The following is a 25,464-nucleotide window of genomic DNA, read 5'->3' as shown; positions in this document are numbered from 1 at the left end:
GTTCTTGTTTAAGGCTTTACATCCTTAATGAGCTAGGCTTCATCAGATTAGCTTTTATCAATTCCGTCAAATATATTGAGATCTACAGTTTTTATAATGTGTGCACCTCTATCGGCACGTCATACAGATGTATTTTACATAATAACAACACTTTCAATTCCATTGTTACACAATATTAGTGTACTATGTGATCTAAAAACAAATTTGACTTAGGCTATATAAATAATTTTCCAAAAAAAAATGGATACCATGTGGTATACAAGAAAATGGATGTTACCTATGTATGTATCGCATGATCTACGGATGTGATGACTTCAAAAGTCTTTAAGGTGTTTTCTTCAAACTTCATATACAAGTGTATATCTCATTGAGGAGAAGTGCAGTGCAAAGAAACCGTGACTCCGGCTGCACCGTTGCTGTATTTTTTTTGGTTTATGCGCTTTGTTAATTTTCATACTTATTTTTGTCCGGTACATTATGCCTCGAAATGTCTTCGAGTTATTCTGATGACATATTGTTTTTTTGTGTTCGTATTTGTGTTAGTGGTGTTAGAATGTTTTTGTCTCTAGTTTATTATTGTTTTGGCCCTAGACTTGCGTTCCTGAACAGGGTTTATATTTTTACTACTGGGCTTGTCCCTGTAGTTTTAATCGTATTATTCAAACATAGCAGACGGATAAATCTCACTAAGAATAAGTGCAGTGCACAGGAAACATAACTCTGGCTGCAGTATTTTTCTAGTTATTTATCTTTGTTAATATTTATTTTTATTTGTTGTCCTGGGCATAATTTAAAAAGTCTTTGAGGTATTGACTTCAAACTTCATTTACAGATACGTCATTTAGATTAATTGCACTGCACAATGACCATAACTCTGCGTGCAGGTTTTATCCGTTATTGAACTTTGTTACATACATACTTATTCCTTGCTCTTAGCTAGCATAGCTTAAAAGATTAAAGTTATACTGACTTCAAATATCATATACAGATATATCCCATTTAAAAGAAGTGCTGTGCACACGAACCATAACTCAATGTGAAGTATTTTTAGTAATTGCGCGTTGTTAATGTTCAATTTCATCCTTTGTCGAAGTTGATACGTTTCTTAATTCGGCGGGGAATATGGCAGTCGGTGACTGGTCTTGTTACAGTTTAGTTCGTGTGCAATACAAATCGAATCAAAATATCTTTTGAGTGGCCCCAACCTGTAACCGATAAGTGCCTGTCATAACCTAAGAAAGGGTCATGTAAAATGTTGAATTTGTATTACAATGGGCTTGTTTCCTAACAGTAACTGTTAAAGCTATATGTACTAGGATATATGAGCATTGCTTTCATCTCGCCGGTGTATTGCTTAAATGAAACCCGATATTGGCTGAGAACGTATGTTTGTTTTTGATAATGCAATGCACCAGTCAATTGTAACCACGGCCTCCCATGGTCCGGGGAATAGCGGGGACTTTGCCTTTCGGTCAAGCCAAGCCCGGCTAAAATCCCCGCCAAATGCCCCCTAACCCCAGGCACCCTAAGTAAGGCTAATTTCCTGCTATTTTGGGGGCAAAGACAAAACCACCGCATTTACCCGGTACTGCGGGGCCACCTGGAATGTAAAAACACGGCCCATTTCCCCAGCTCTCCCCGGTATACCCCGGACCAATTTGTGCATAAGTTTAACACACTTCAATTTACTGCGTAATTGTCTTTAATTATCGATTACCATAGGTTCCTTAACAATAATCTATGATTCCCTCACTTAAATTTCCGCATAAATAAATTACGTTGGACACCATGTTTAAAGAGACCACTAAAACTTAGCCCGGTATGTTTCAATTAAACGTAAGCTTGCACAGGGTTATGGATTGGACAACGGCGTCGTTTCAGGAATTAATGACGCTTGTATTACATTCTGTTATGATGTGGTGAGCATCTCTGATAAAATACAAAATCTGACCCGGAAGCCAACACCTATACCTTTTTACCCTATACCTTAAAAGGATAAGTTTTATCAGAGAAACGACGGTCTGTATAACGAGGCCATTACGACCGTTCTTTCGTCCTTGTTATTACCAGTCATCGGGTCACGGGATTCTAATAGAATACTATATAACATATTTGACATTTGAACAGAAGGATGTTGATTGTCGAAGACCGGAATTTAATTTCATGTCAACATACAACGATAAACAAATTCATTGACTGGAAAGGTAACCTAAGATATAAAAAGAAGTTTTCTCCTCTATCACTGCTGTGATAATTTCTTGCTAAATACCATTGCTTCGGGCCATGCACTACTGTGTATTCAAAATGCAAGAATGCCCGTTTTCTAATAGTATGTTTTCTGTTTGCATCTGAAAACCTGACCTAGAAATTGTTTTATTTTAATGCCACATATATTTTAACAACAAATAAGCAAAGAAAATCTTCCTCCATCGTAATGTAAAGACAGAGCTATCGTCTGATGCTCATCTTAATTTTCAATCCATCTCAGAACCTTCTGTGCGTTCATCCAGCAAAGCCCAACATTCGACATCACTTTAGGTCTTTGTGTACTGAAATATAGCAAGTCAGATTTAAAACCTTAACTTTTTTACATACTTCGTTTCTCATCGCATAATACATGTGTTAGTGATAGCAAGTACACATGAGTTATACAAAGTTATATGTATCAACTGGTGAACAACTTCTAATTACCAGGCTGTGGGAAGGAAAGTAATGGATATAAATTAAAGCATACAACAAGCTATGCATACATTATATGTCTTCACATAAAAAGAATGAAAGCGTTGAAAGGCAGTAGGCGCGATAAGCGTAATTTTACTTTTTTTACAATCCTGTTCATACGTAATTAAAATCGATTCCAAAAGAAAGTTAACCCAAAAACTGTAACCGAAAAGTGCCTGACATAACCTTCGAACAGGTAATGTAAATTTATGATTTTTATACAGTTAGCTAGTTTCATAACAGCAACTAATAAACCTATATGTACAAGGATATATGGATATTGGTTTCATTTCGCAAGTTTATGGCTAGTGTAAAATTAAATAAATGAAACCTGATATTGGGCGAGGACGTTTTGACTATTTGTGTAGGTAAAGTAAGGCAGGTTTTTTAGTCAACACATTTCCATTTTCTGCATTACTATCTATAAGTATCTATTCAACTCAGTTTCTCACAAAGACTTTTTAAAGGTTGTTCAGCTTGATTTCAGATTCACATCAAAACTGCAATATTATAAACGTATTCTAATAAAGTGGTATTTTTATTCGCATTATTCTTAACCGCATAAAACCATACGGTCTGTTTTATATGAGCAAGTCACGTGCTCTTTAAATAAAATAAAGTCTATTACTTAACTTTAATATTCGATTAATATTTCATTTCATCCAACCATGCCAACGGTTTGTTAAAATCAACTCGTATTCCATTATAGATGAATGAAAAAAATCTTCCAAGCAAGTAAGCACTTGAAATCTGCGAAACATGATTCGTCGTGCATGAACAAAGGTATAACCAATCAGGCCGTGTTTGAAAACAGTTATGATAAAAAGTTAATCCGACCTTACAATAAATATTTTTTTACAAAATTATTATATAAACGTTCTAGGCAACGCACAGTTTTGTGAAATTTTAATGTCTGGTGACGCAAAAGCATTTGTGTACCATTTGAAAGAATTTAATGAGTAAAGAAACGATACATTGGTATATAAATAAATTATATATTTCACGCCCGATTTCATTTCATATTAAAACAAAACGGCAAACTGTAAAAACTGTATCAAAGGTTTTCTTTCGGTCATTATTAGTTATCCTCCGTAACCCGCTGAACTTGTCTAATGAACACTTCTTATGCCTCAGAGGAAAACATTTACACCATACGAATTCGGAAAAGCGGTCGCAGGCCGTGGCCCCAAGGTCCCCTCACCTCTCCTCTAACGTCAAATCGTGGACCTGTCTCTTATTTTAATTGATACCAAAACTATATAAAGTCACCTGGAAATACATTTTACATTGTAACCAATAAATGGCACAAGGAAATGACCATTTTTTAAGAACATCGGATACTTAAAATTAAAATTGTCATAAATAACAACTGTTTCAATGTTAATGTCGGAAAGGTCACCTTATTGATCAGCCAATCACAATCCTCCAACGACTTCTTGATAATTTGTTGAATTCTCTCAGAGTCAATCTCATCAGCATGACTTCGAAATTGCTGCAAGAAAAAGTCAGAACCTTTGAAGAAAAAAATATTTATTTTAAATTAAACATGTGACTTTAATACGCAAACACTTAATTATATTCTCACCATAGTTCTTATTTCACCTTACACTGAAGTAATAAGGAACACATCAATTACATGTTTACACAAGCCATATTTTTTTGCGAAAACTATATCTGTTACGCACCCTCTCCTATGTCAAATATGAAACTTATTGTTAACCACGCTGCTTAAGAACAAGAAGTGTTGACTGCTCCCCATGCGTCAAATGTTTATAGTGATACGTAACCATACTTTCGGTTTATAATTGTTAAAATTTCTGAAGAATAAGACATACAGTTTGACTCCGGGAATAAATATCGAGGTACGTATGTTCAACAAAAATGGTAATATTAAACTGTCTTTAGAAAACCATGCAATCTTATTATGAAAACTTATAAGTAGTACAGTATGCTATAAACCATATAAATCTACTTTCAGTTTCATTTTACCTCTTACCTGTCTTACTTGGTGTTTGTAATGACCTTGCATCGACTTAGGCAGTCGTTCTAGACGTCTAAACAGGTGCCTGTAAAGCTGTATCGGAGTATGAATGTCCTTTCCCATGTTGAATATAACTTATCTTCGAAACTCCTTCCGAATTTATAAATAATCACTTTCACAGCCGTTTATACAAACATCTTAATTTTGTTAAAAGGGAGATAAACGGTATTATCGTAATAACCTCCCCTGTGAGCCGATAAATTTATAAATGTACCAGTGTGTAAATGATGAATAGTTTCGGACATTGTTCTGATAACAATGCCCTCCGTGTGTAGTAGTAATCTTGTCACTGAAGGTCAATACCAAACTTGAATTTCAGACAATGGGGCCGAGGAGGATAGGAATTGTTGGATATGGACATCTAGGTACGTTAAAAGTTAAAGCTATATACAGCCACGGTGATAATATCTGAGACTGAACATTGTGTAAAATGTATTTATTAATATCCTTTGTTAAAACTTTATTACATATTTTTTCATGATTGTTTGTGTACATTTTGAGATAGTTTTCATTCAGTTGTCATTTTATAATAAGTCTATAGGAAATACGCATGCTAGAACCATATATATGTTCATAGTTTATTTATTTGCTCTGTGGCGCATTTAATTGACCATTGATGTAAATATGTTCTTCTAGATGTGACAGCGCAATAAAGTTGTATTGTTGTTTGATTGTGTGTATACTTTTGTTTTATATTTACACAATCCACCAACATATTAATAAACACTTGGTACATTACGCCTTAGCGACATAGCTAAATACACAAAACACTATGTAACTCAAATGTTCCGTCTTGAAAACTCGCAAGTATCACGAGGGGCATTCACAATTTAAGAAAACAACTTCATTCAAATTAATTTGGGTATATTATGTTTCTGCGTCAAATAAGTGAACGTTGGGGCACATGAATTCCTGCACTTGTTGCCATTAAAGTAGTGTTTGTGTTGGTGGTGATCTATATATATATACTGGCACATATTTCACCTTGTTATGGTGAAATTGGGCGCTCCCAAACTGTTGTTTTTCATTGACTGACGATATCAATGTCAATATTTATTAATGAACAATTTTCCGCAAATGGCTTCTTGTGTGACTTCTAAGTATATTGTAGAGTTCAATTTTGGCTATCTATAGAAAAAAGCGGGCGTACATCGTCTTCCGTTTTCAGTATATCGTAAAAATTGGACTCTTAACTTGTCTTTGTGTGCTGCTGCGTTCGTCAGAATCGATGTACGTAAAATTAATGAACATAAAATGTGAAAAAAATTCGATTGTCATTGGCCCATACAAAAGTGCAAACACCAAGTATATATGCTACCTTTTAATACTGACACAAGTTGATAAGAAAGAGTGCTTGGAAAATAGATCGAATGAAATATACTCTATGAAACTATTTTTGGTGCATACGTCAGAATCGATCTCCGTTAAATCATTGAACAGAAACTTTTGAAAATCGATTATCATTGGCCCACACGGAAATGCAAAAATTAATGAGATTGTTTTATATAAGTGTTCGATTTTTTATTCTTATATGTCATTCTTGCTACAATGGCATATATATCGCAAAATAAACTGTTCATTTCGACGTATAACTTTTTATAACAGTTACTTGAAGCTTGGTCAGTCGGGCTATTTTTGTCGAGCGCTTGGGTCCCAAAGTTGACCTCTTTGCGGGAGTTTAAAAATCAGGGTTTAAGAACACTATGATGCAAAGCATGAACAAATAATAAATGTGTAATTTTGCAAAATGAGTGTTATTCCATTAAATGATTTCATATCATAGACACTTGGTAGATCAGGGCACAATATATGTAGCATTTAAAGATTTAAGAAAACACTGCGTTTTTAATCCAGGGAAATACTTGGTTGAACAAGTACAGACAATACCTGACCTCGAGCTAGCGTTCGTCTGGAACCGCACCCCCGAAGCACTCGAAGACCAGGTGGATATCAAGTACATTTTGCGTGACCTGGAGGCGTTTAGTGAAAGGTAAAAATAATACAGTATTAATTAATAATCTGTCTGTAATAAATGTTTTGCACTACTGTTGGAAGTCTATGCCCCATAAATATGTTTTTAAAATACTGTCACTGACAATCCTGTCAGTTAATGCCTCGTAAGTACGCCTTTGTAAATATGTTAAACATGATATTTGTTTTTATGCCCCCCTTCGAAGAAGAGGGGTATATTGCTTAGCACAGGCATGTCGGTCGGTCGGTCGGTCCGTCGGTAGACCAAAGCTTGTCCGAGTGATAACTCAACAATTCCTGGACGTATGGTCATCAAACTTGACATGAAGGTTGGGCCTGACCAGTAGATGACCCCTATTGATTTAAGGGCTCATCGGGTCAAAGGTCAAGGTCACAGTGACCTTTAATGGTAAAATAATTTTAAAGCTTGTCCGAGTGATAACTCAACATTGCCTAGACCGATGGTCAGCAAACTTGATATGGAAGTTGGGCCTGACCATTAGATGACCCCTATTGTTTTGGGGGGTCATCAGGCCAAAGGTCAAGGTCACAGTGACCTGGAATGGTAAAAGGATGTCCGAGTGATAACTCGACAATGCCTGCACCCTTGGCCCTCATTCTTGACTTGGAGGTTGGGTCTGACCAGTAGCTGACCCCTATTGTTTTTGGGGCTCATCGGGTCAAAGATCAAGGTCATAGTGACATTGAATTGTAAAAGGTTGTCCGAGTGACAACAATGCCTGCACCCATGGCCCTCATAATTGACTTGGAGGTTGGGCCTGACCAGTAGATGAACCATATTGTTTTTGGGGGTCATCGGGCTAAAGGTCAAGGTCACAGTGACCTTGAATGGTAAAAGGTTGTCCATGTGATAACTCGACAATGCCTACACCCATGGCCCTCAAACTTGATTTGGAGGTTGGGCCTGACCAGTAGATGACCCCTATTGTTTTTGGGGGTCATCGGGCCAAGGTTGTCCGTGTCATTACTCAACAATGCCTGCACCTATGGCCCCCAAACTTGACTTGGAGGTTGGGCCTGACCAGTAGATGACCCCTATTGTTTTTGGGGGTCATCGGGCCAAAGGTCAAGGTCACAGTGACCTTGAATGGTAAAAGGTTGTCTGAGTGATAACTCGACAATGCCTGCACCCACGGCCATCAAACTTGAATTGGAGGTTGGGCCTGACCAGTAGATGGCCCCTATTGATTTTAGGGGTCATTGGGCCAAAGGTCAAGGTAACAGTGACTTTGAACGATAAAAGGTTGCCCGAGTGATAACTCAACAATGCCTGCGCCCATGGCCCTCAAACTTGACTTGGGGGTTGGGCCTGACCAGTAGATGACCCCTATTGATTTAAGGGGTCAGAGGTCAAGGTCACAGTGACCTTGAAAACAAACTCGACAATTCCTGGACCTATGGTCATCAAACTTGGCATGAAGGTTGGGCCTGACCAGTAGATGACCCCTCTTGACTTTGGGTGTCATCAGGCCAAGGTCAATGTCACATTAACCTTTAACGCAAAAAAAATGCCTGAATCTATGATCATCAAACTTGACATGTAAGTTGGGCCTGACCAGGAGATGACCCTTATTGATTTTAGGAGTCATTGGGTCAAAGGTCAGGTTCACAGTGACCTTGAATGCGAAAATGTTTCAAGTGATAATTGGACAATGCCTGCACCCATGGCCCTCAAACTTGACTTGGAGTTGTGTCTGACCTGCAGATGACCCCTTATGATTTGAGGAGTCATTGGATCAAAGGTCAAGGTTACAGTGACCCTGAACGAAAAATGCTTGTCTGTGTGATAACTTGTGAATGCCTGCACCCATGGCCCTCAAACTTAACATTTAGATTTTTGGTGACCAGCTGATAACTACTATGGATTTTGAGGTCATAGAGTCAAAGGTCATGGTCATAACACACACTATCCTCAAACTTTGAATGGTCATAATCTTAAAACTGCCTCAACGGCATACAATGTTAGCGACAAATCAGCTGCCATTTCGGTCCATGCATATTTCATTCAATTGTCCATATAATCCTGACAACATGGCGCTCAGGGGGGGGGGCATAATGTTTGACAAACATCTCTTGTTTCTCTTTGTGTTGCCAGTAAGACTGTAATAATTTGTTGCCTACTATAACGTCTTTCTGACTTTGGGGACAATAAAAAATCTCTTTCTATTTCTCGCTCATGAAATTTATACCTTTTCTTGTCGATACGATCCACTTTGAGTATAACTAACAGGCATATAAATCACAAAACTCTGCAGACAGTAATACATTAAAAAGGCAAATTTGAACTAATGTCTTTTCCTCCCTGCATCCACAAGTGCTTTGTCTTGGACATCGTCTTTTGTGCTAGTTCCCGTAGTAATTGTTGCTAAACAACGAGTTTGCTACTTGTCCAAATGTACATCATGCAGCCAAAGCCGGTTTTGGCATAAACAGGCACATACCTTAAACCTTCATTTGTTCTGCGAAGTGTATTTTTCTGTCTTTTATTAATCCTTAGAACGTTAATGTTTGCGTTTGTACCAAGGAAAATGATTGTAATTCAAGTTGATAATTAAAGTCGATTTCCAAAGAGGTAACTGTAATATGCCTTTAATATGATTATAATTTAAGTATATGAATGTTTCAATTACTTAAAGATTCACTCTTACTCCCAAATAAGATTAAACCATAATTAATAATATTGGTTTAATATTCCAAAACAGATGAACACATGTCGAAAACAATGGTTCTGATGAAGGATACCGAGTTTAATTTGAAAGAAATGAGCATAACACACGGTATTTCTACCTTATGAGACTATAGTAGATCACAGTAAATCTTTTAGGCATTCACCAATCATTTAATATTTTTTGCGGTTTCTTCTATTAAATACACTGTTACAAACTTGTTATCAGTAATTAATATTTTCCATAAATGTATTATTTAGTAAGTAGATAAAGGTTTATCAGTCAAAATCGATGTGTGTTGCATGTGTATGTGTTGATTTTGAATAAGAGTGACACTTCAGGGAAAAAATGTAAATTCATCTCAGACTGAGAGTTATATTGTAGGGAAATGATTGTGACTCAAGTTGATTGAGTAAGTCGATAACACGAATCTACCTTTAATATGCCTTGTAATTATAAGATAAAAACATGTGTGATTATTTTGTTATTGTTTGTGGCTGATAATAACACCGTTACTATCTTGTATGTTAACAGCAGATTTGATTCCTTAGGAGGGTCGGATGAGGTCGGAGAGTTCTTGGAAACATTGAATGTATAATTGGATATACGATAGTAACATTCTGGAATATAGAAGAAAGGTCAGAAAATATGTCATTTAGAGTGCAACGCTATCAAGAAGCCTATTTAATGCCTCTACATTCTGAAAAAGACACAAGGGAAGGTTTCTAAATAATCGCCTAAATATGATAAGTTGGATCGAAATCATCGATTTTACGCGACCAATAATCCTTCTTCAGAAACGCAGATCTCATCGTTGAGGTTGCACACCCAGACATCACACTTAATTATGGAGACAAGTTCTTACAGAAAGCCGACTATATGGTAAGATAAATGATCATATGCTAATAAATTTCTTTGGTGGTTACCCACCCTTAATAGTTTAACTCCCTGCTGTCTTAAATTGTGTTTCTTTTCTGTTTAGCTTCGACTTTGAATCTATTTCACTATACTTCCCATGGCGCAAGTATACAGTAATAGTTTAACGCTTCATAATTCAGTGGAAAATATATCTCTTTGTGTTGAGTAATATTTGTTTGACAAAATCATACAGATCGGCTCGCCAACAGCTATGGCAGATATAGAGACAGAGCGGAAGTTAAAGGCAGCAGCCAATCAACATGGACTTTACGTTCCATGCGGTGCATTGTGGGGAGGACAAGATATAAAAAAGATGGCGGACAGGGGAACCTTACAGGTATATATTCTTTAAATGGTATTTTAAAACAGTGTTTATGCTGTACTGAAAAAGTGTTTTTGTTCATATTTGGCATCTTAAACCGCTCTATGAGTGAGTAACACATAAATGACAAAAATACTGACTTATATTTGCAAATAAATGGTCAATATGACCACATTTTCGAAACATAATTGCAAAATGTTTCGAAGTCCGGCCATTCGACACCCGAAATTATAGGAATCGGCGCTTCAGCGCTGTTTTCTGTCCCAGGGGTAGGGTGTGGGATAAGGATAGCATTTTAGGTTATTAACCTAGCATATGTAACCATTTTCTAAATTTATTATAGACGCTTAGGCTGCTCGCTTTAATACTTTCTATTTCCACTGTTCTAATGACATAAATATTATGTATGATTACATAAACAGTGTTTTCATTACAGGCTTTAAAAATAACGATGAAGAAGCCGCCACAATCTTTGAAATTAGCGGAACCTTTGAAGAGCAAGAATGACGCTGTCACAAACGAGGCGGTAACATTGTATGATGGTGAGTTGTATGACGTTGATAATAAACAGTTTTCCCTGTGGCCCTTTCGTAAACATCAAGGAATGTAGTCCGTAATCCTTCATCTCAAACAAGGATTCAGTCGAGATTCCCATTTTCACACAAATATGAATAATGTTCTACTACCGAGAAAATGTTTAAAGCGTACGTTTTTATTATATTTGCATATCGGGAATGACTTTTGTTTTTTAACAATTCATCGTTTTGTGATAATTATCTTTTATTACAGTTATAAAGTACTTCAGTATTACTTCAATTTTACATGCATATAGCTGAAATTTCTTGTATGCGGAACGGTCTCAGATTATTTACAAACTTGAATCTAAGGTCCTGTGAGAGATCTCTGCCCGTTGGCCCCTAACAACGTGAACACAATGGCGGCAGCGGCCGTCGCCGCCCACAGCCTCGGCTTCGACAAGACACAGGGCAGCATCATATCTGATCCAAGGTCTGTTTCTTAAGCATTTACTTGTAATAAATGGAAACTTATAATTTTTAGTTTTCCTAACAAAACTACTTTTGAAATTAATTTCTCTCAAATAAGACATCTTTTTGGTCTGCGTATGAATATATAACTCGTGCTTTCCACCGAAAAGATACACTGTAAGAGTCACCCAATACTTCGTCCACTGTGAACAAACGAACCGCATTCATGACTCTGTAGGTGGCGTTGGCTAAGCTGTTTGTTTCATTTCTGTCAATGAAAACTTTTAATCAAACCGAAATACTTAATTTAATTTTTGTTTCTCTTAAATATCTCTTTCCGAAAATTTTTATATTGATTTAGGATTATATTGCTGATTTTTTTAGTAGAAAGATTTATTAAAAGATTCACAAGAAGCCGGATAACGTGATATAGGTATTCAGAACTATTGGAGAGATTTACTGGATAAACAAATACACGTCTTCTTGAATTCAAAATATTTTGTTGCTTAACAAAGTAGGAGAGAAAAAGAGAGACTAGAATTAATACTATTGTTAGCATCGTTCTTCATTATAATTGAATTCACAATATATTATTTGTTTCGGTATTCATAAGTTTCAATGCTCATAATTTATATATTAATATCTGAAATAAATACAGGTTGATTTAAACAAACAAGATACTTATTGACGGTAATTGTAATGTATTTAAGTGTCATATCAATAAAAAATGTTATTATTATAAAAACTCAACGTCGTTTTGTCTGCTATTCGAAGTAGTTTTATATACAGCTTATATTTCATTTTAATTCAATATAAGTATAAAATGTCTTTATCAGCCTGACAGACTGGCATATTGTCCAAGTGGATGTCTGGGGACCAGGCAACATATCCGAGGGCACAGCATTTCACTGTCAGACCGTGAGGAGAAATCCCGCCAAAATAGGGCAGGTTACAGGCTCAGCTACATACGCCTCGTTTCTCAGTAGCGTTGTAGGCAAGTTGTATATAATATAATGACACTTTTACTAAAACCTGTTATCTCTCCTTCTCTTCGAAATTGGTTAATTTGTGTTCTTGTTTAATTTGCAAATCCAAAGTAGCAATTAACACATGAATACACGCCTGTGTTATTTTATTATGATAATGAAACACAACCAAAATTTCGACATTTCAACAATTTAACTCAGTGAGTTTGGTTGATATGAATATTATACAAATGAATTTTGACTAGGACTTTAATAAAACTATTTCTCCGATCCAGAACAGAAGCACGGGGTAGTCCAAAGGTAGAGCATTTGTTACGTCATGTCGTCCGTCGTTTCATATGATTAAATATGTATGTGAGCAACATTTGTTACCCTGTTGCGTAACATCATCCAATGAAAGTTAATAAAAGAATATTCTCTTTACAGGTGCGCACAGTCAAGGACCAGGTTTCCATTTATGTTGATATTGTTCATACGGATCTAAACAAGAGAATAGAGTAGTACTTGATGAATGTGCCCTTTGTTTTACTTCTGTCCGACTTAAAGTATAGCAACAATACAATTTCATAAGCCGTATTGTGTTACATCTAATAACTAAAACTGAATCCATTTTGAAGTGTTTTTTTTAATAAAAAATGAAAAAAAAACTCAGGTTTCAGTCGAGTTGACATAATCGGTTATATCATAATATTCAGAGTTACATGCATGCGGACCAATTGATCAAACTCTGTTATATCTCTTTGCTTTACTGTAATCACTGCGGTAACTTTTATCACGTGATGATGATAAAAAGCAAGTGACGTCATTGAAAACGTTAATTGTAATGTTTGGCGTATGGATGCATTCCGTCGGCGGAGTCGGACGTTTAAGTAACCAAGTCACGCGCAAATATTCCTTACAAAGATTGGCATGTGCCACCATGGAGCATCAGGACGAACAGAAGAACTGTGTCGGCCAACCAATTGTGTATTAGTTCCTTTATGTCATCTATCGCTTTATATGGTTGCATAAGAAAAGTATCCATAGATGTAACACTGTAACGTAACATCATTGAAAGGAAACTAATGAGGGCATATTTTATTCTGCAAATTAAATGCGGTTAAAACAGTAAAATGTGGATGGCTGTTAAAAAGTCAGAGATAGGAATATTCAATTTCATGCTAATCAAACTGTTAAAACACGACAAGAAGCAAAGCATTTTTCTGGTCTAGTTGAATGGTTTCCAAACCAGGAAATGGTTTCCGAATTCAGTTCTAAATGACTCGCGTTAAAGACCACAGCACATACGCTCTATTTGTCATTTGCTTTTAAAATAACAAACATTTTTTTATTTTGGTACAGGCGTTTTCCTTGCGTAGAAAATGTATCTTATTTACTATGGTTAACAAGCCGAAATTCGGAACCATGAATAGTAGACAGTGTTTCTAAACCAGCATGAAGTTGTAATGCCAGATATGATTTGCGAGACGTTCCTCCTTTTATCATCCTTTCACCGACGATCATTCCTAAAGCATGAACAAATCGTCCAGTTCGGTCATTTGCGCAAACAATAGCCCCACTGTCTCCTTCTTTGCAAAACCGTATTGCAGAAAACCTATCTGTTATCACAATGAATTTTCCATCCGAACTTTCGATATGAACTTCACTTAGAGTTCCAAGTCCTGGAGAAGAAACAGCGCCCCAGATATGCACGGGTAGTCCTTTAAATGCATGTATTTCTCTCTCAACCGATAGCACCGCTGGCAAGGGCCTATCTCTGCTGTCTCTTAATCTTGTATCACATATGTCTTTGAATTTCTCATAAATGTCCGCTGCAACAATATCACACATTTTGTTATGAATGTGGTCAACATAACCTATTAATCGCCCACTGACACGCAATGGCACTCTATGCAGACCGTGTGCACTTACTACGTGTTTCGATATCAACGCAACCAAAGTGCTAAATTCTTCCATACTCGTATTTGTTGTTTTTACCTGTTCCCGTTCATAAATTGTATTTTCGGTCAAGGAAAGCATCTGAAACGATGCACCTATTTTCAATTCGCCATGTGGACTGTTTACTTCCTCAAGGTCGCTGTCACTAATATCACTAGTTGCTTCCTGCTGGCTGGATTCTTTTTTATGCAAACTTACAACTTTGGAATATTTTTCAGCGAAACACCCAAGAGTTCCATAGCAGTTTTCAAATATCTGGTCTCCGCAGCGAATGTTTGCATAATGATGTATAGAAATGAATTCGATGGAGTAATTAAAAATGTTTTGCTTTTGTAACAATTCTTTTAACGCTGTACGATAGACATTCAGATATTCTGCTTTACTGGACTCGTTAAAGTAGATAACCATTTTTCCATGCTTACAACCGCATCCAAACACAGCAGGGATCTGTAATACTTTACCAATTGCCTGAAAGGGAAATGACAGTAAATTTTCAGTTATTGGCTTTATGCGTGATAAAAATGTGATTGATTTGTTGTAATGATTATTAAGAGTACAATAAAGACTACATGGGCCAGCTCAGAAGCATAAATTTTAATCATGGCGTTGACCAAACAAACACAAAGTGAGAGACGGAACGCTACAAGACAACATACCTTAAACATATATTAAAATATCGCCATTGGTCAGTTGGTCAGTGAAACTTACTGGGGATACAAACGGTTTTCGCGCGCCTATACTAACATTTGCCCCAGGGGCCCTATTCAATAAGCAACTAAGATTTAACTTAAATTTAAGAGTAGAAACTAAGTGTTTTGATTGGCCTGTATATTTAGCGGACCAATCAGCTGAATGGAATCACTGAGGCTTGTCTAAGGATAAGGATAATATCAATAATTAATACTGGCATTGGAGAGAGTATCAGCTTGAAGTCAAAAAAGTATAAAACAAAACAAAAAAATATAATTACTAACAAATTAATCCCAAGTACTCAACGACCAGATACAAACATCAACAACTGCCTATGTAGTGCCGAGTACTCCAAATATTTATTTCATTCAAATAGTTCAAGACTTATTTATCATACACATTGACACGAACATCAATTCGCGTTTCAAGAATTGCGGGAAACATCACGCATCATTGTATGAGTTTTAAAAGTAATTAATTGGATTTCGGAATTGCCAGATTTCGCTAAACAGGAACAACGATGAGACGAATATCAATAGCATAAAATAAACAAGCCAACAATTGACATTCGATATGACCACAATGTTCAAGGAATACAACTTTTAAGTTACAAAGAGAAAACTCATTTATACCGTTTTCATTTAGTGTTAAAGTCAAATCTTTGTCGTAGAAAATATTTATCTAAAACAGCATACTCGTGTAGATATGATTTTAATAAGAGGGGGATTAATTGTGACTCTAGTTTCTTCTTGTATGAACGACTAAAGCTCTATGGAAATCATGAACACTGTATCTCAAGATATCGTATTATCCTACTGCCCCTCCATTATTTTATCAAAGAGTCATTTCCAGAAGTAAATGCAGAAGTCAAAATGATAGCACCCGTAAAAATCCTGTTGTCATAGTATACAAATAACATTAATCAGTATGTTATGTCTATAGCATTCTATGCACAGTGGCAATAAAATACTAAATTTGCTTTTAATGTTTTTTATTTCTGAAACCAGTGTATAAAATGGATAAACTACTCACTTTATTGAATCCATCGTTGCTGTGGTCATCATCATGAACTGAGAAAGTAGGTTGCTCCATCATTGGTATTTGACTTCTACCATATGCTGCCTTTACATCATCTTGTAGATCAAGCAACAGTTCGTTTTCACAATCTGCCAACAAAAAGGTGATATTATTCGCGTCATTTGTGATGTAGGTTAACGTTTACCGTCTAATTATACCTCATTCGTATCGCAAAATAGATATCAAATAGATCTCATGTTTTTATTTTTTTCATTGAATGTGTTGATTATAAAAAACAACTTTTGTTAATATTTCCAAGAGAATTATCTTTAGAGCAAAACATGAACTTTCCTTTTTTTTAATAAAAACGAGTCATACTCAACTTCTTGTTTTGCTGTATATATATTTATTTTTTTTGGATCATGAACAAAGTTTTATAACATATTCTATAAGAGAATGTCCTTATAGTGTAAAAACTAAACGAATTTGAATTACTTCTAATGTTATGGTGTAAAAGAGAAATATATATATATATATATATATATATATATATATATATATATATATATATATATATATATATATATATATTCCTACCTTGATTTAAATGCATAAGCTGATCGGTCAATGGTCGAAGTATTCTGAACAAAATACGCTCCAGTAACTCGTCCACAGTATTTAGAATACTGCCATCTCGAAATGTTGCATACAAAACACCGAGCTCTTCGAGTAGCCTGGGCGGATAGCCATGTTCGTCCTTGATGAATACCATGCCAAAGTTCGGCGCTTTCATGTTACAGTTACTTTTGAGGTGATTCAAAAGTTCCACGTCCATTGCTTCGGTTATCAATACCATCGGACGAAACAAAGTAGACATATTTGTTTCTAAATCATCAAATGATTCCACTTTGAATGAACCTGTTTCGATGGACTCGTGTAGTAGCAATTCTGTCAGATTGACAGTCTTTGAAGCGTAGATGTAAACCTCATCGTTAAACAAAACATCATATGTACAGTCTTCCATCTGAATCGTGATATTCAATTTGTCCATGCATTCTTTACTGCGATCGAATAAACCTTGAAGACATGCGTTTGTAAATGCAAATACTGGTAAATTGTCGCCGGTTAAAACGATGCGTTCTAAAACGCACATGTTTTTCCAATCTGAATTAAAAAAAGAAAACATAGTTACGTTAAAACTCGAATGTAATCACATACATGGAACTCTTACGATATGGTGTAGAAAACTTTGAATGAAAACTGGTTATGAATATATTATTACTGCAAAGGTAATATCAGTAATCAGTGTGTGTACTAATACATCATTGACCTACTTAAGACCAGTACAGCCTTGCGTTGAGTTTACAGGGCATAGTATAGGTTTATACTTGATGCCAAAAAATAGATATAATCATAATACATTATCATGTTTAACTCATTTGACCTTCATGATCAAATAAAAGAAGCATATGCTTTGTGTACAGTTAAAAAAGTAGCCTGTATAAATAAGGTTGTGAATCAATAGCTACATGGCAACAAATACCCAATTTAAAAAGTCCCCAAAACATCGCAAATCGGTTCTTAATATCTGTACACAAATTATATGCTGTTTTGTTTTGATTCTGTACAGTCAAATCAGTGAAACATAATACTAGTATTGCATTAAAATGAAAATACAAATATGTATCAAGTGTAACCTATACAGTGCCCGTTTAAGGCTAACAATTCTTCACGTTAGCTAACTATTTCGTTTGGTATCTCTGTTGCGAAGCAGCGCATAAACTGCAAGCGAAGCATTCGGAACTCCTCGGCCACTTTATGCCGTTACATCAGTTGAAGTAGTTCGTATTTTTTTTAATTATATCATTAATTAAATAAGTGTTTTAGAGTTGTATTTCTTTATCTAAGTTTAAATGGATTGCCTGTAAAGTCAGGCGCGTACCCAGGCATACGCCAGTACGCCAATGCGTACACTTCGTCAGAAAAAAGCGAAAAAATAAAAGTTCCAAAAATGCAATAAAAAGTAAAGGCTGGGGGGGGGGGTGTATAAGAAATAATTACGTCAGAATTTTATCGTTTGTTGGTTTTTATAGTGTAATACCTAAATTCCGCAAAAAAAGGTGATCACGATGTAGATCTCAACTTAAGTTATACACGCGTTATTTTCCCATAACCTGCCAAATCGGTGTGGATCCTGTTGACCTCGTGGTAAATGATCCGAATGATGTTTACAAGGCGGGACTTTTAAAAATGACTGAACAGACATTTAATCCGCCTTACGGTGATATTTTCGGGCAAAAACTAGACGACAGTGAGAAGAAAGAGCTATTAACCGCAACTTGGAACAACGTTCACCAGTATAAGTTCCCTTCCAGGTCAGTACTATATAATCTTATGATATATTTTGCATGGTTAATTAAAACATCCTTATCGAAATTTTTCTCTTAGCTTATCCACAACCGTTTGTTTACTATCTCGGCTCGAGGAGTAGATTCGTCATAGCAGAGTCATCGTTGCACCGCCTTTCTGTGCCGTCTGGTCTTGATCTGATTGGGTGGCTGTTTGTTTTGCATGTGGTGTGCCCTGCAAGACCTTCAATCTACTTTTGATATGCCCTTTTATCACATAAATACTCTTATCTTCGATTTGAGAACAATTCACGGAACATGTGTGATAACAAAAAACGAAGTGAATTCGTACGCACCGCATTTCATACACAAAACTGTTTAGGTAATAACAATAATCCGTCACTCGTTTTCTTTTGAGATCCAGATTTCTTAAGTTCGTCTCGAGAAAGACATTTATTAACCTCGCAAATTGTCTCGGTTAATAGCTGTTAATTTCAAGACCCATTTAAGAAATGTTGATCTCCAAAGAAAACCCATGACGGATCGTATATTTCTCGAATAGTTTTAATAAGCATTTACACAGCTTCTGACACAAGGTGTCATTTTGTTCATCTTGTAGATATTCAGGGCTGCCATTTTCTACAGCTATTAAATATGCGTTTACGGTTGTTTTTGTGTAGGACATCCTGTATATATTCCTGTTTAGGCTAAACGTAACGATGCCGACGTATGGGATGCGCTTTACGGCAAGTCAGTATCAACTGCACACGACGTCGATGTAGAGCCGTCGGTCCCACGGCGATTTGGACGTCAAGTTCACAGACCGCACGCCCCAGCAGAGACCACTTCCCAGTACTGGAAGACAAACATGTACCTGCCGTTCGTAGACCATTTGTTTGTTGATCTAGACGCACGGCTGTTGAAAGGCAATGGACGGTACAAGGCACAGTATCGGCTGCCTCCAAAGGGAGTGTAATCAAGGAATAAAACGAATAGTTTGTGCTGCAATGCACCAATCATAAAACTACATTGGTAATACCATGTAGGTTTTACCCGTTCACTGCCTTACCCCGAGTATCGTTATATATTCAAACAACTTAGATCCGAATGAGACGCCGTGTAGCTCGGCGTCTCATTTGGATCCAAGTTGTTTGACATTTTCACAATGATATTACCAAAAGGTCGAGAGAGTGTGAGAAAACAAAATCGGAAGTTGAAAAAATATCGCGCATGTCCACGACTTGTCTGCCAGTGAACGGGTTAATATCTGAATACATTTACATGCGCATGCATTAAACATATTAAAAATAAATAATTATTGATCGTTTCCACAATAATAAGAAAATCCTAATGAAACAAATGAAACCTTATAATCTAATAAGCACCGGATCATTGGCCGCATATATTTAAATGGCATCAGTGCGAAAATACAATAAAGATTTATTTGCAGGTCGACGGTCTCACCCATGCCGTAACGATAGAAATATTCCAGGAGTTCAAGTAAGACCTGCCAGATGACGAGCCGACTTTCGAGCGAGAGTGTCAACGTTGGACAGCGAAGTGGACTGTAACTTCACCTGCTCCCTACTCAACCCTGGAAAAAGCATTGGACGTAGCTACTGAGGCATCGTATCCTAACATAAGGATCTGCCTCATGGTTCTGTTGTGAATGCAGCAACGGCCACGTCTGAGCGCTCATTTTCGACAATGCGTCGATTCAAAACGTATTTGAGGAGTACCATGACAACTGAGCGAATGTCAGGCCTGGGTTTGATGAACATTTACAGCGAACGCAATATCAACGCCGAACATGTCGTTGACATATTTGCAAGAAAAAAGGGTCGTCGCCTGGCTCTTTTATTCAGAATTTAATAACCATTGTTATGCACAGTGCCATATTTAGGGAATAGATCCGCTAAAGACAGGTTGACTGTATCTTATTCTTAGACGGTCATTAACAAACAGTATTGAAGATTATTAATGACAGCTGGTGGGTGGCTTAATGCCAAAAGAAACTATTCTAGAACGCTCTTATAAAAGCGTTCTGCATTAATTGAACACCTTTTTCAAAGACCACACTGTCCTAGTTTTTGGTTTTGACTGGTCGCTTAAAACTGGTTTGACTGTATTTCTTCCTAATATCCTACCGATAACTATTATGTAACATGTTGTTGAAGTCTAGGTAATATATTGCATTCGCTTCTTCAGTTTAAGATTTTTTTAAAACTTTTTTGCTTTTAAATTTAGTCCAATCAAAACACTCATACTTAACAATTAAGAAAAACATAATCTTAAGAAAATACTGGAATATGAGCTTATCAGAAGCACGGTGGGGAACCCACGTGACTTATTTGGTAAAGTGCACGGCAACAAATGTCAACAAGTCTCGATTCAGGTAAGGTTTTTAAAGATAACTCTCTTAATATTTGGAGAATTTTTGTGAAATAAAGACCATAAAACCCGCATTTAAGAGCTCTATCCACGGTAATAAGGAACTTTCTCTAATATCCTAAAGTTTTCCTGAAAATCTTGACCAACTGATTTCTCAGAGTTGAAATCTAAGGCAAAGTACACGCCTTTTGATAAATCTATCGCTTTACTTTATGTTAGCCGTAAATATGTCATACACAAATCTTATTTTAAGGAAATTTTATGTATTTTAAAGTTTTCAGCGTGTATTGTTGAACTTCTTATAGTTATTTCAAAGGTGAAAATGAACTAAAACCAAACATTTGTTGACATTTGTTGCCGTGCACTTTACCGAATAAGTCACATGGGTTCTCCACCGTGAGAAGAGTAAGAAATAACTGATCCGATTACAATAGTTGTATGCCTGAGTGATGAATTTCATGTAAACGCCACAGCAAAGCACATTAACAGGTGCGTTTAATTATCATGTTTACAAATCAAGGTGTGCATGAATACAAGTTCGATGATATTCTGATTGTCATCATTTTAGTCCCGTGAAAGAACAGATATTTTCCCATACATTTTAAAAGTAAAATAATTAAGTATAGATCTATTTGTGTTAAGTTACAATATTTTATTAACTTATCTAGATACTGTTAAGCATAGCATGGAGACAGTTTCAGTCTCCGCATGTGGTTAAATATACCGGTGAGGTGCGCAAGCCCTTCTGGTCAACGCAATATCTCAATTATTCAGCGGATTGGATGTTAAATAGAGACGCCACCCATCACCCCAGATCTTTTTGTTTATTTAAATCAAATACATGTATTGATTTTTGGAAAAAAAATAATAAAAAAGATCGGGACTAACAATGTTAATTAAGGTAAATATTCATCTATTTGTATGCTTTTATACGTGCCAAAAGGCCCCTAGATAGCACCAAATGCGATGTTGGATTTCAAAATTTTCCGGGGGGGGGGGGAGGCTTGCCCCCGGACCCCCTAGACTGTGCGTATTCTAGATTTTGACCTAGGTACGCCCCTGAAAGTGTGTTATTGCAAACATAATTAAGATTTCCATGAGTTAAGTCATAAAGTTTAACTGCTAAATAAAATTACTAGTAAATAAAATCTACTTGCAGTGGACTTAAACGTACCACTTTTTGAGTATGTAAACCGTCCAAATACATCCGAGGTTGTTTTCGATAAAAAAAATGACCGAGGACCTCCGAATGCAAGCGAAGAAACAAATCGCAAACGTTAACCGCAAACACGTATAAGTAGCCTTAAATGAACTCAATGCAGGTATAAACTTTTATAACTCAATTAGTGTAAATAAATGGTAATAAGGTAATATAAACCTACCATTCAATTCTTGTGGCAAACATGCGGAAACGATGTCATTCAGCGTGATTTGAACATTCGTGACCACCTGTATTTCATCACAAACACCATCATCTTCATCGTAATCTTGGAGGAGCTGTTGTTGTTCCTTTTCTACCGCCGTCCGCAAGCTGAGAAGCAAGCCTCTCGGCTCCTTCTGGACGCCAAATTCATCGTCTATGTCCTGACTTGGCAATGGTATACCACATGTGGCCAAGTGAACATTAATGATCATAAATGCCTTCATTAGTAGCAAATTTTCTTCCATAGCGGACGGAACATAGCAGTCATCTTGGATCTGAATTGAAAAAATAATGTCCGTATTGCTTTTGTGAGGAACGATAATGATATATAAAAATAATAATTCCAATGGTCCTCATCAGTGGTGATCAAAAATAATTATCTGCCAGTTTCAAAAAGTACTTATATGTTAAAATTAAATCAATCGTAAACCGGCGTCTATAATTTGGCCTGAATTAGGGAATCGGCTTTGTAAAACAATTAAATGCGCAAAATATACTGAAAGAAAGTTATTTATACAAAACAGCGTGGTCTTTATTTCTGTATGCACAACACTTTGCATATATTTCTTTACACAATTGCTTGTTGATCTTTTTCTAAGGAGTATTCTAATTATCCTGTGGCCTAGGACCACAGTTGTTATGTTTTACAGAACATAGTATTACATGTACATGTATATGAATTGCCTATTTTTTCTCATATAAACCATCTTTCATTTACTGATTACAACAAATATGCGTTGATACATTATGTTTGATAAGTATATCACTTAATATGTTTTATGTTACTTGTTGATTGCAAAAAGGCTCTTGTGTTGCCGATATTGCCAATAAAAACTCGAAAAAAACTTGAAGTAAAAATAATAGTTTAAAAACATAAGTACATTTAAAACCAAAAAATAAGCTGCTTAAACAATTTGAAACCCACACATTACCATTTGCAAATGTCCAATGGCGTCAACTGCAGTCGAATCGTCAAAGCTGCGTAACTTTACCATTTGCTGCAAAAACTTCTCCATATTGATAAACAACGCTTTGAAGTCGCTTTCATCCATTTCCAAAAGTGCAGGTCTTCTAACTTTCCATTCAAGCTCTCGTATCTGGTGCAATACGTTTAAGCGGTCAAGAAATATTAGCATCATATATAAATACAATGTTCGTACCTTGTATAATCATTAAGCAATGAGATGAAATTTGTAAAAGTTAATTAAACCATATAAGAACGCATTTTCTTTATTTTCGTTCACACACAACGATATGCACTTTTGAGCAGGTTACTTATTAAACACTGTCCTTAACAATTTTGTACAAAACAGTTGCTGCACTCACTACCCGATTTAATGAAATTTTACACTAGTGCCATGCAACGTTGAGCGCGGGCCATGTATATATTAAATAACAACGGATCGGCGTATTAAATGCTGTGTACCATGTTAAAGACGCAGTCTTACTACCAAATGTGATTTACCACAATTAACTGTATTTCTACCTTATAAGATTATTGTAGACCACAGTAAAACGTTAAGCATTCACCAATCAATTAATATATTTGCGCTTTCTGCTATTCTGCTATTAAATGCACGGTTACAATCTTGTTATCAGTAATTAATATTACCACTGGGCCCGCTTGTGATAAGCTTCTAATCCTAATCAGAATAAATAATAAATATACTACCTGAGACAGAAGATATCCACTTAAAGATTCTACTGCGCTTAAGTCCGTCCGACATGGTTTACAGTAAATCAATATGTTGAGTAATCCGCGGAAGTCGGTCTCGTCTGAAGACCGGATATGACCATAGCCATCCGGTCCAATGAAACATTTTGCAACCTCCCAAGGATCCTTGCACCAATTTTCGGCAGACGTATTCTGCCAAGATGGCGCCTGTTGTGTATGTAATTTCTCTATTTCAAGGCGAAACTTGTCACAAATTCCGTTTGGACATTTCCGGTATCGCTCCACATACGAGTTATGATAGGAGCACGTGTTAGGAGGGTTCCATGAAGAACATATACCGACGGATGGGCATGGAACGATATTTCTGGTGGAACATTCATAGCACTTAATACCTTTGTCTGAAACCGCCCGTAAGATATGCTCGTGTAACCTACTCAGTTTTGTTTCTATATATGAAACGCAGCCATTCTTCGCTACATCTAAGATCACATTAGCCCTAAACCAATCTGCAATTTTAGTTTGGTGAATACGCTTCCAAAATGGAGTATCCTCAAACTGATTCTTTACCATTTTTCAAGTTATTGAACACTTTAACATTTGTTTAATGTATATCATACAAACTACAAAGCATTTTTGTTCAACTTAACTTTCACCCACTTCGTTTAAGTTTGCATTCCTTGTAATGTAAACATGCGTATGAGTAAGAGAACAAGGAGAACTGCTATATATACTAGTATATGTTTATGCTCGTTTCTTGTTCGTATCACGGAAGTAAATGTAAATACTTAACAATGTTTATCATCTATTCCGTTTACACTTCAGATTTTACAAGTAGTTTGGTGAATTACGAAACTATATAACATTAAATTCCGTGTTGCTTAAGTGTTTAGTTTTATTTTGTATTGACGACATGATTGAGCTGATAAAGACTTTATGAACGTGCCAATGTTATCGACTTTGGTCACGTGAATGCTGTGTGAGTATTCTATTTCAAGATTATTTCAATAGTTTAATTGTAACGTCATCGACAATCCCGAAGAGAGACACTCAATACATCATGTGATCAAGTATGTTCACTCAGTTTATTAAGTTTTAACGCTCTATGTATGGTATGAAGAACCTCGGACGCTATCTATATGGTTTTGCCTGTGTTTCAATGTTCGTCTTAAAGCAGTCTAGAGCATACATACTCGTCTTCTTGTACAGTTACCTTTCAAAATAAATATCCAATCCAATTTATTTGGCCTAAGTTGGGTCAATACCTCTGCATTGCCAAGCGGAAACTTTCTCCACCCTTGCGAATAGAAGTGTTATGCTGTATGAACATTTTAGTAGTTCTTATTTCCATAT

General features: G+C 36.2%; 3 protein-coding genes across 5 annotated transcripts; 1 reads left to right on the top strand and 2 right to left on the bottom strand.

Annotated features, from left to right (window-relative positions):
* Positions 1-2,683: 2,683 nt before the first annotated feature.
* Positions 2,684-4,914, bottom strand: LOC128229884 (LYR motif-containing protein 9-like). Its single transcript, XM_052941776.1, has 3 exons — positions 4,718-4,914; positions 4,121-4,213; positions 2,684-2,695 (listed from the first exon to the last, which is right to left on the bottom strand). The coding sequence occupies exons 1-3, from the start codon at positions 4,823-4,825 to the stop codon at positions 2,684-2,686; spliced, it is 213 nt and encodes a 70-aa protein (XP_052797736.1). The 5' UTR covers positions 4,826-4,914.
* Positions 4,485-13,205, top strand: LOC128231560 (aspartate dehydrogenase domain-containing protein-like). Its single transcript, XM_052944558.1, has 9 exons — positions 4,485-4,583; positions 5,082-5,127; positions 6,617-6,752; positions 10,218-10,302; positions 10,532-10,675; positions 11,097-11,202; positions 11,548-11,668; positions 12,483-12,636; positions 13,059-13,205. Exons 2-9 carry the CDS (start codon positions 5,085-5,087, stop codon positions 13,131-13,133), a joined length of 864 nt encoding a protein of 287 aa, XP_052800518.1. The 5' UTR covers positions 4,485-4,583; positions 5,082-5,084; the 3' UTR covers positions 13,134-13,205.
* Positions 13,206-13,694: 489 nt separating this feature from the next.
* LOC128231559 (uncharacterized) lies at positions 13,695-25,144 on the bottom strand. 3 transcript variants are annotated; one of them, XM_052944557.1, is made up of 6 exons: positions 24,112-25,119; positions 23,372-23,536; positions 22,399-22,714; positions 16,875-17,441; positions 16,293-16,426; positions 13,695-15,038 (listed from the first exon to the last, which is right to left on the bottom strand). In XM_052944557.1, the coding sequence occupies exons 1-6, from the start codon at positions 24,682-24,684 to the stop codon at positions 14,001-14,003; spliced, it is 2,793 nt and encodes a 930-aa protein (XP_052800517.1). In that variant the 5' UTR covers positions 24,685-25,119; the 3' UTR covers positions 13,695-14,000. The 3 variants fall into 3 exon arrangements, 1 of the variants encoding a protein (XP_052800517.1); XR_008260386.1 differs by lacking the exons at positions 13,695-15,038; positions 16,293-16,426 and adding exons at positions 19,290-19,480; positions 20,090-20,219 and having other exon boundaries at positions 17,316-17,441; positions 24,112-25,144; XR_008260385.1 differs by lacking the exons at positions 13,695-15,038; positions 16,293-16,426 and adding an exon at positions 19,290-20,219 and having other exon boundaries at positions 17,316-17,441; positions 24,112-25,144.
* Between the last annotated feature and the right edge of the window lie 320 nt (positions 25,145-25,464).

This window comes from Mya arenaria, chromosome 4 (genome assembly GCF_026914265.1).
Source record: "Mya arenaria isolate MELC-2E11 chromosome 4, ASM2691426v1".
Lineage (NCBI taxonomy): Eukaryota > Metazoa > Mollusca > Bivalvia > Myida > Myidae > Mya > Mya arenaria.
This window is presented reverse-complemented; position numbering and strand designations above follow the sequence as displayed.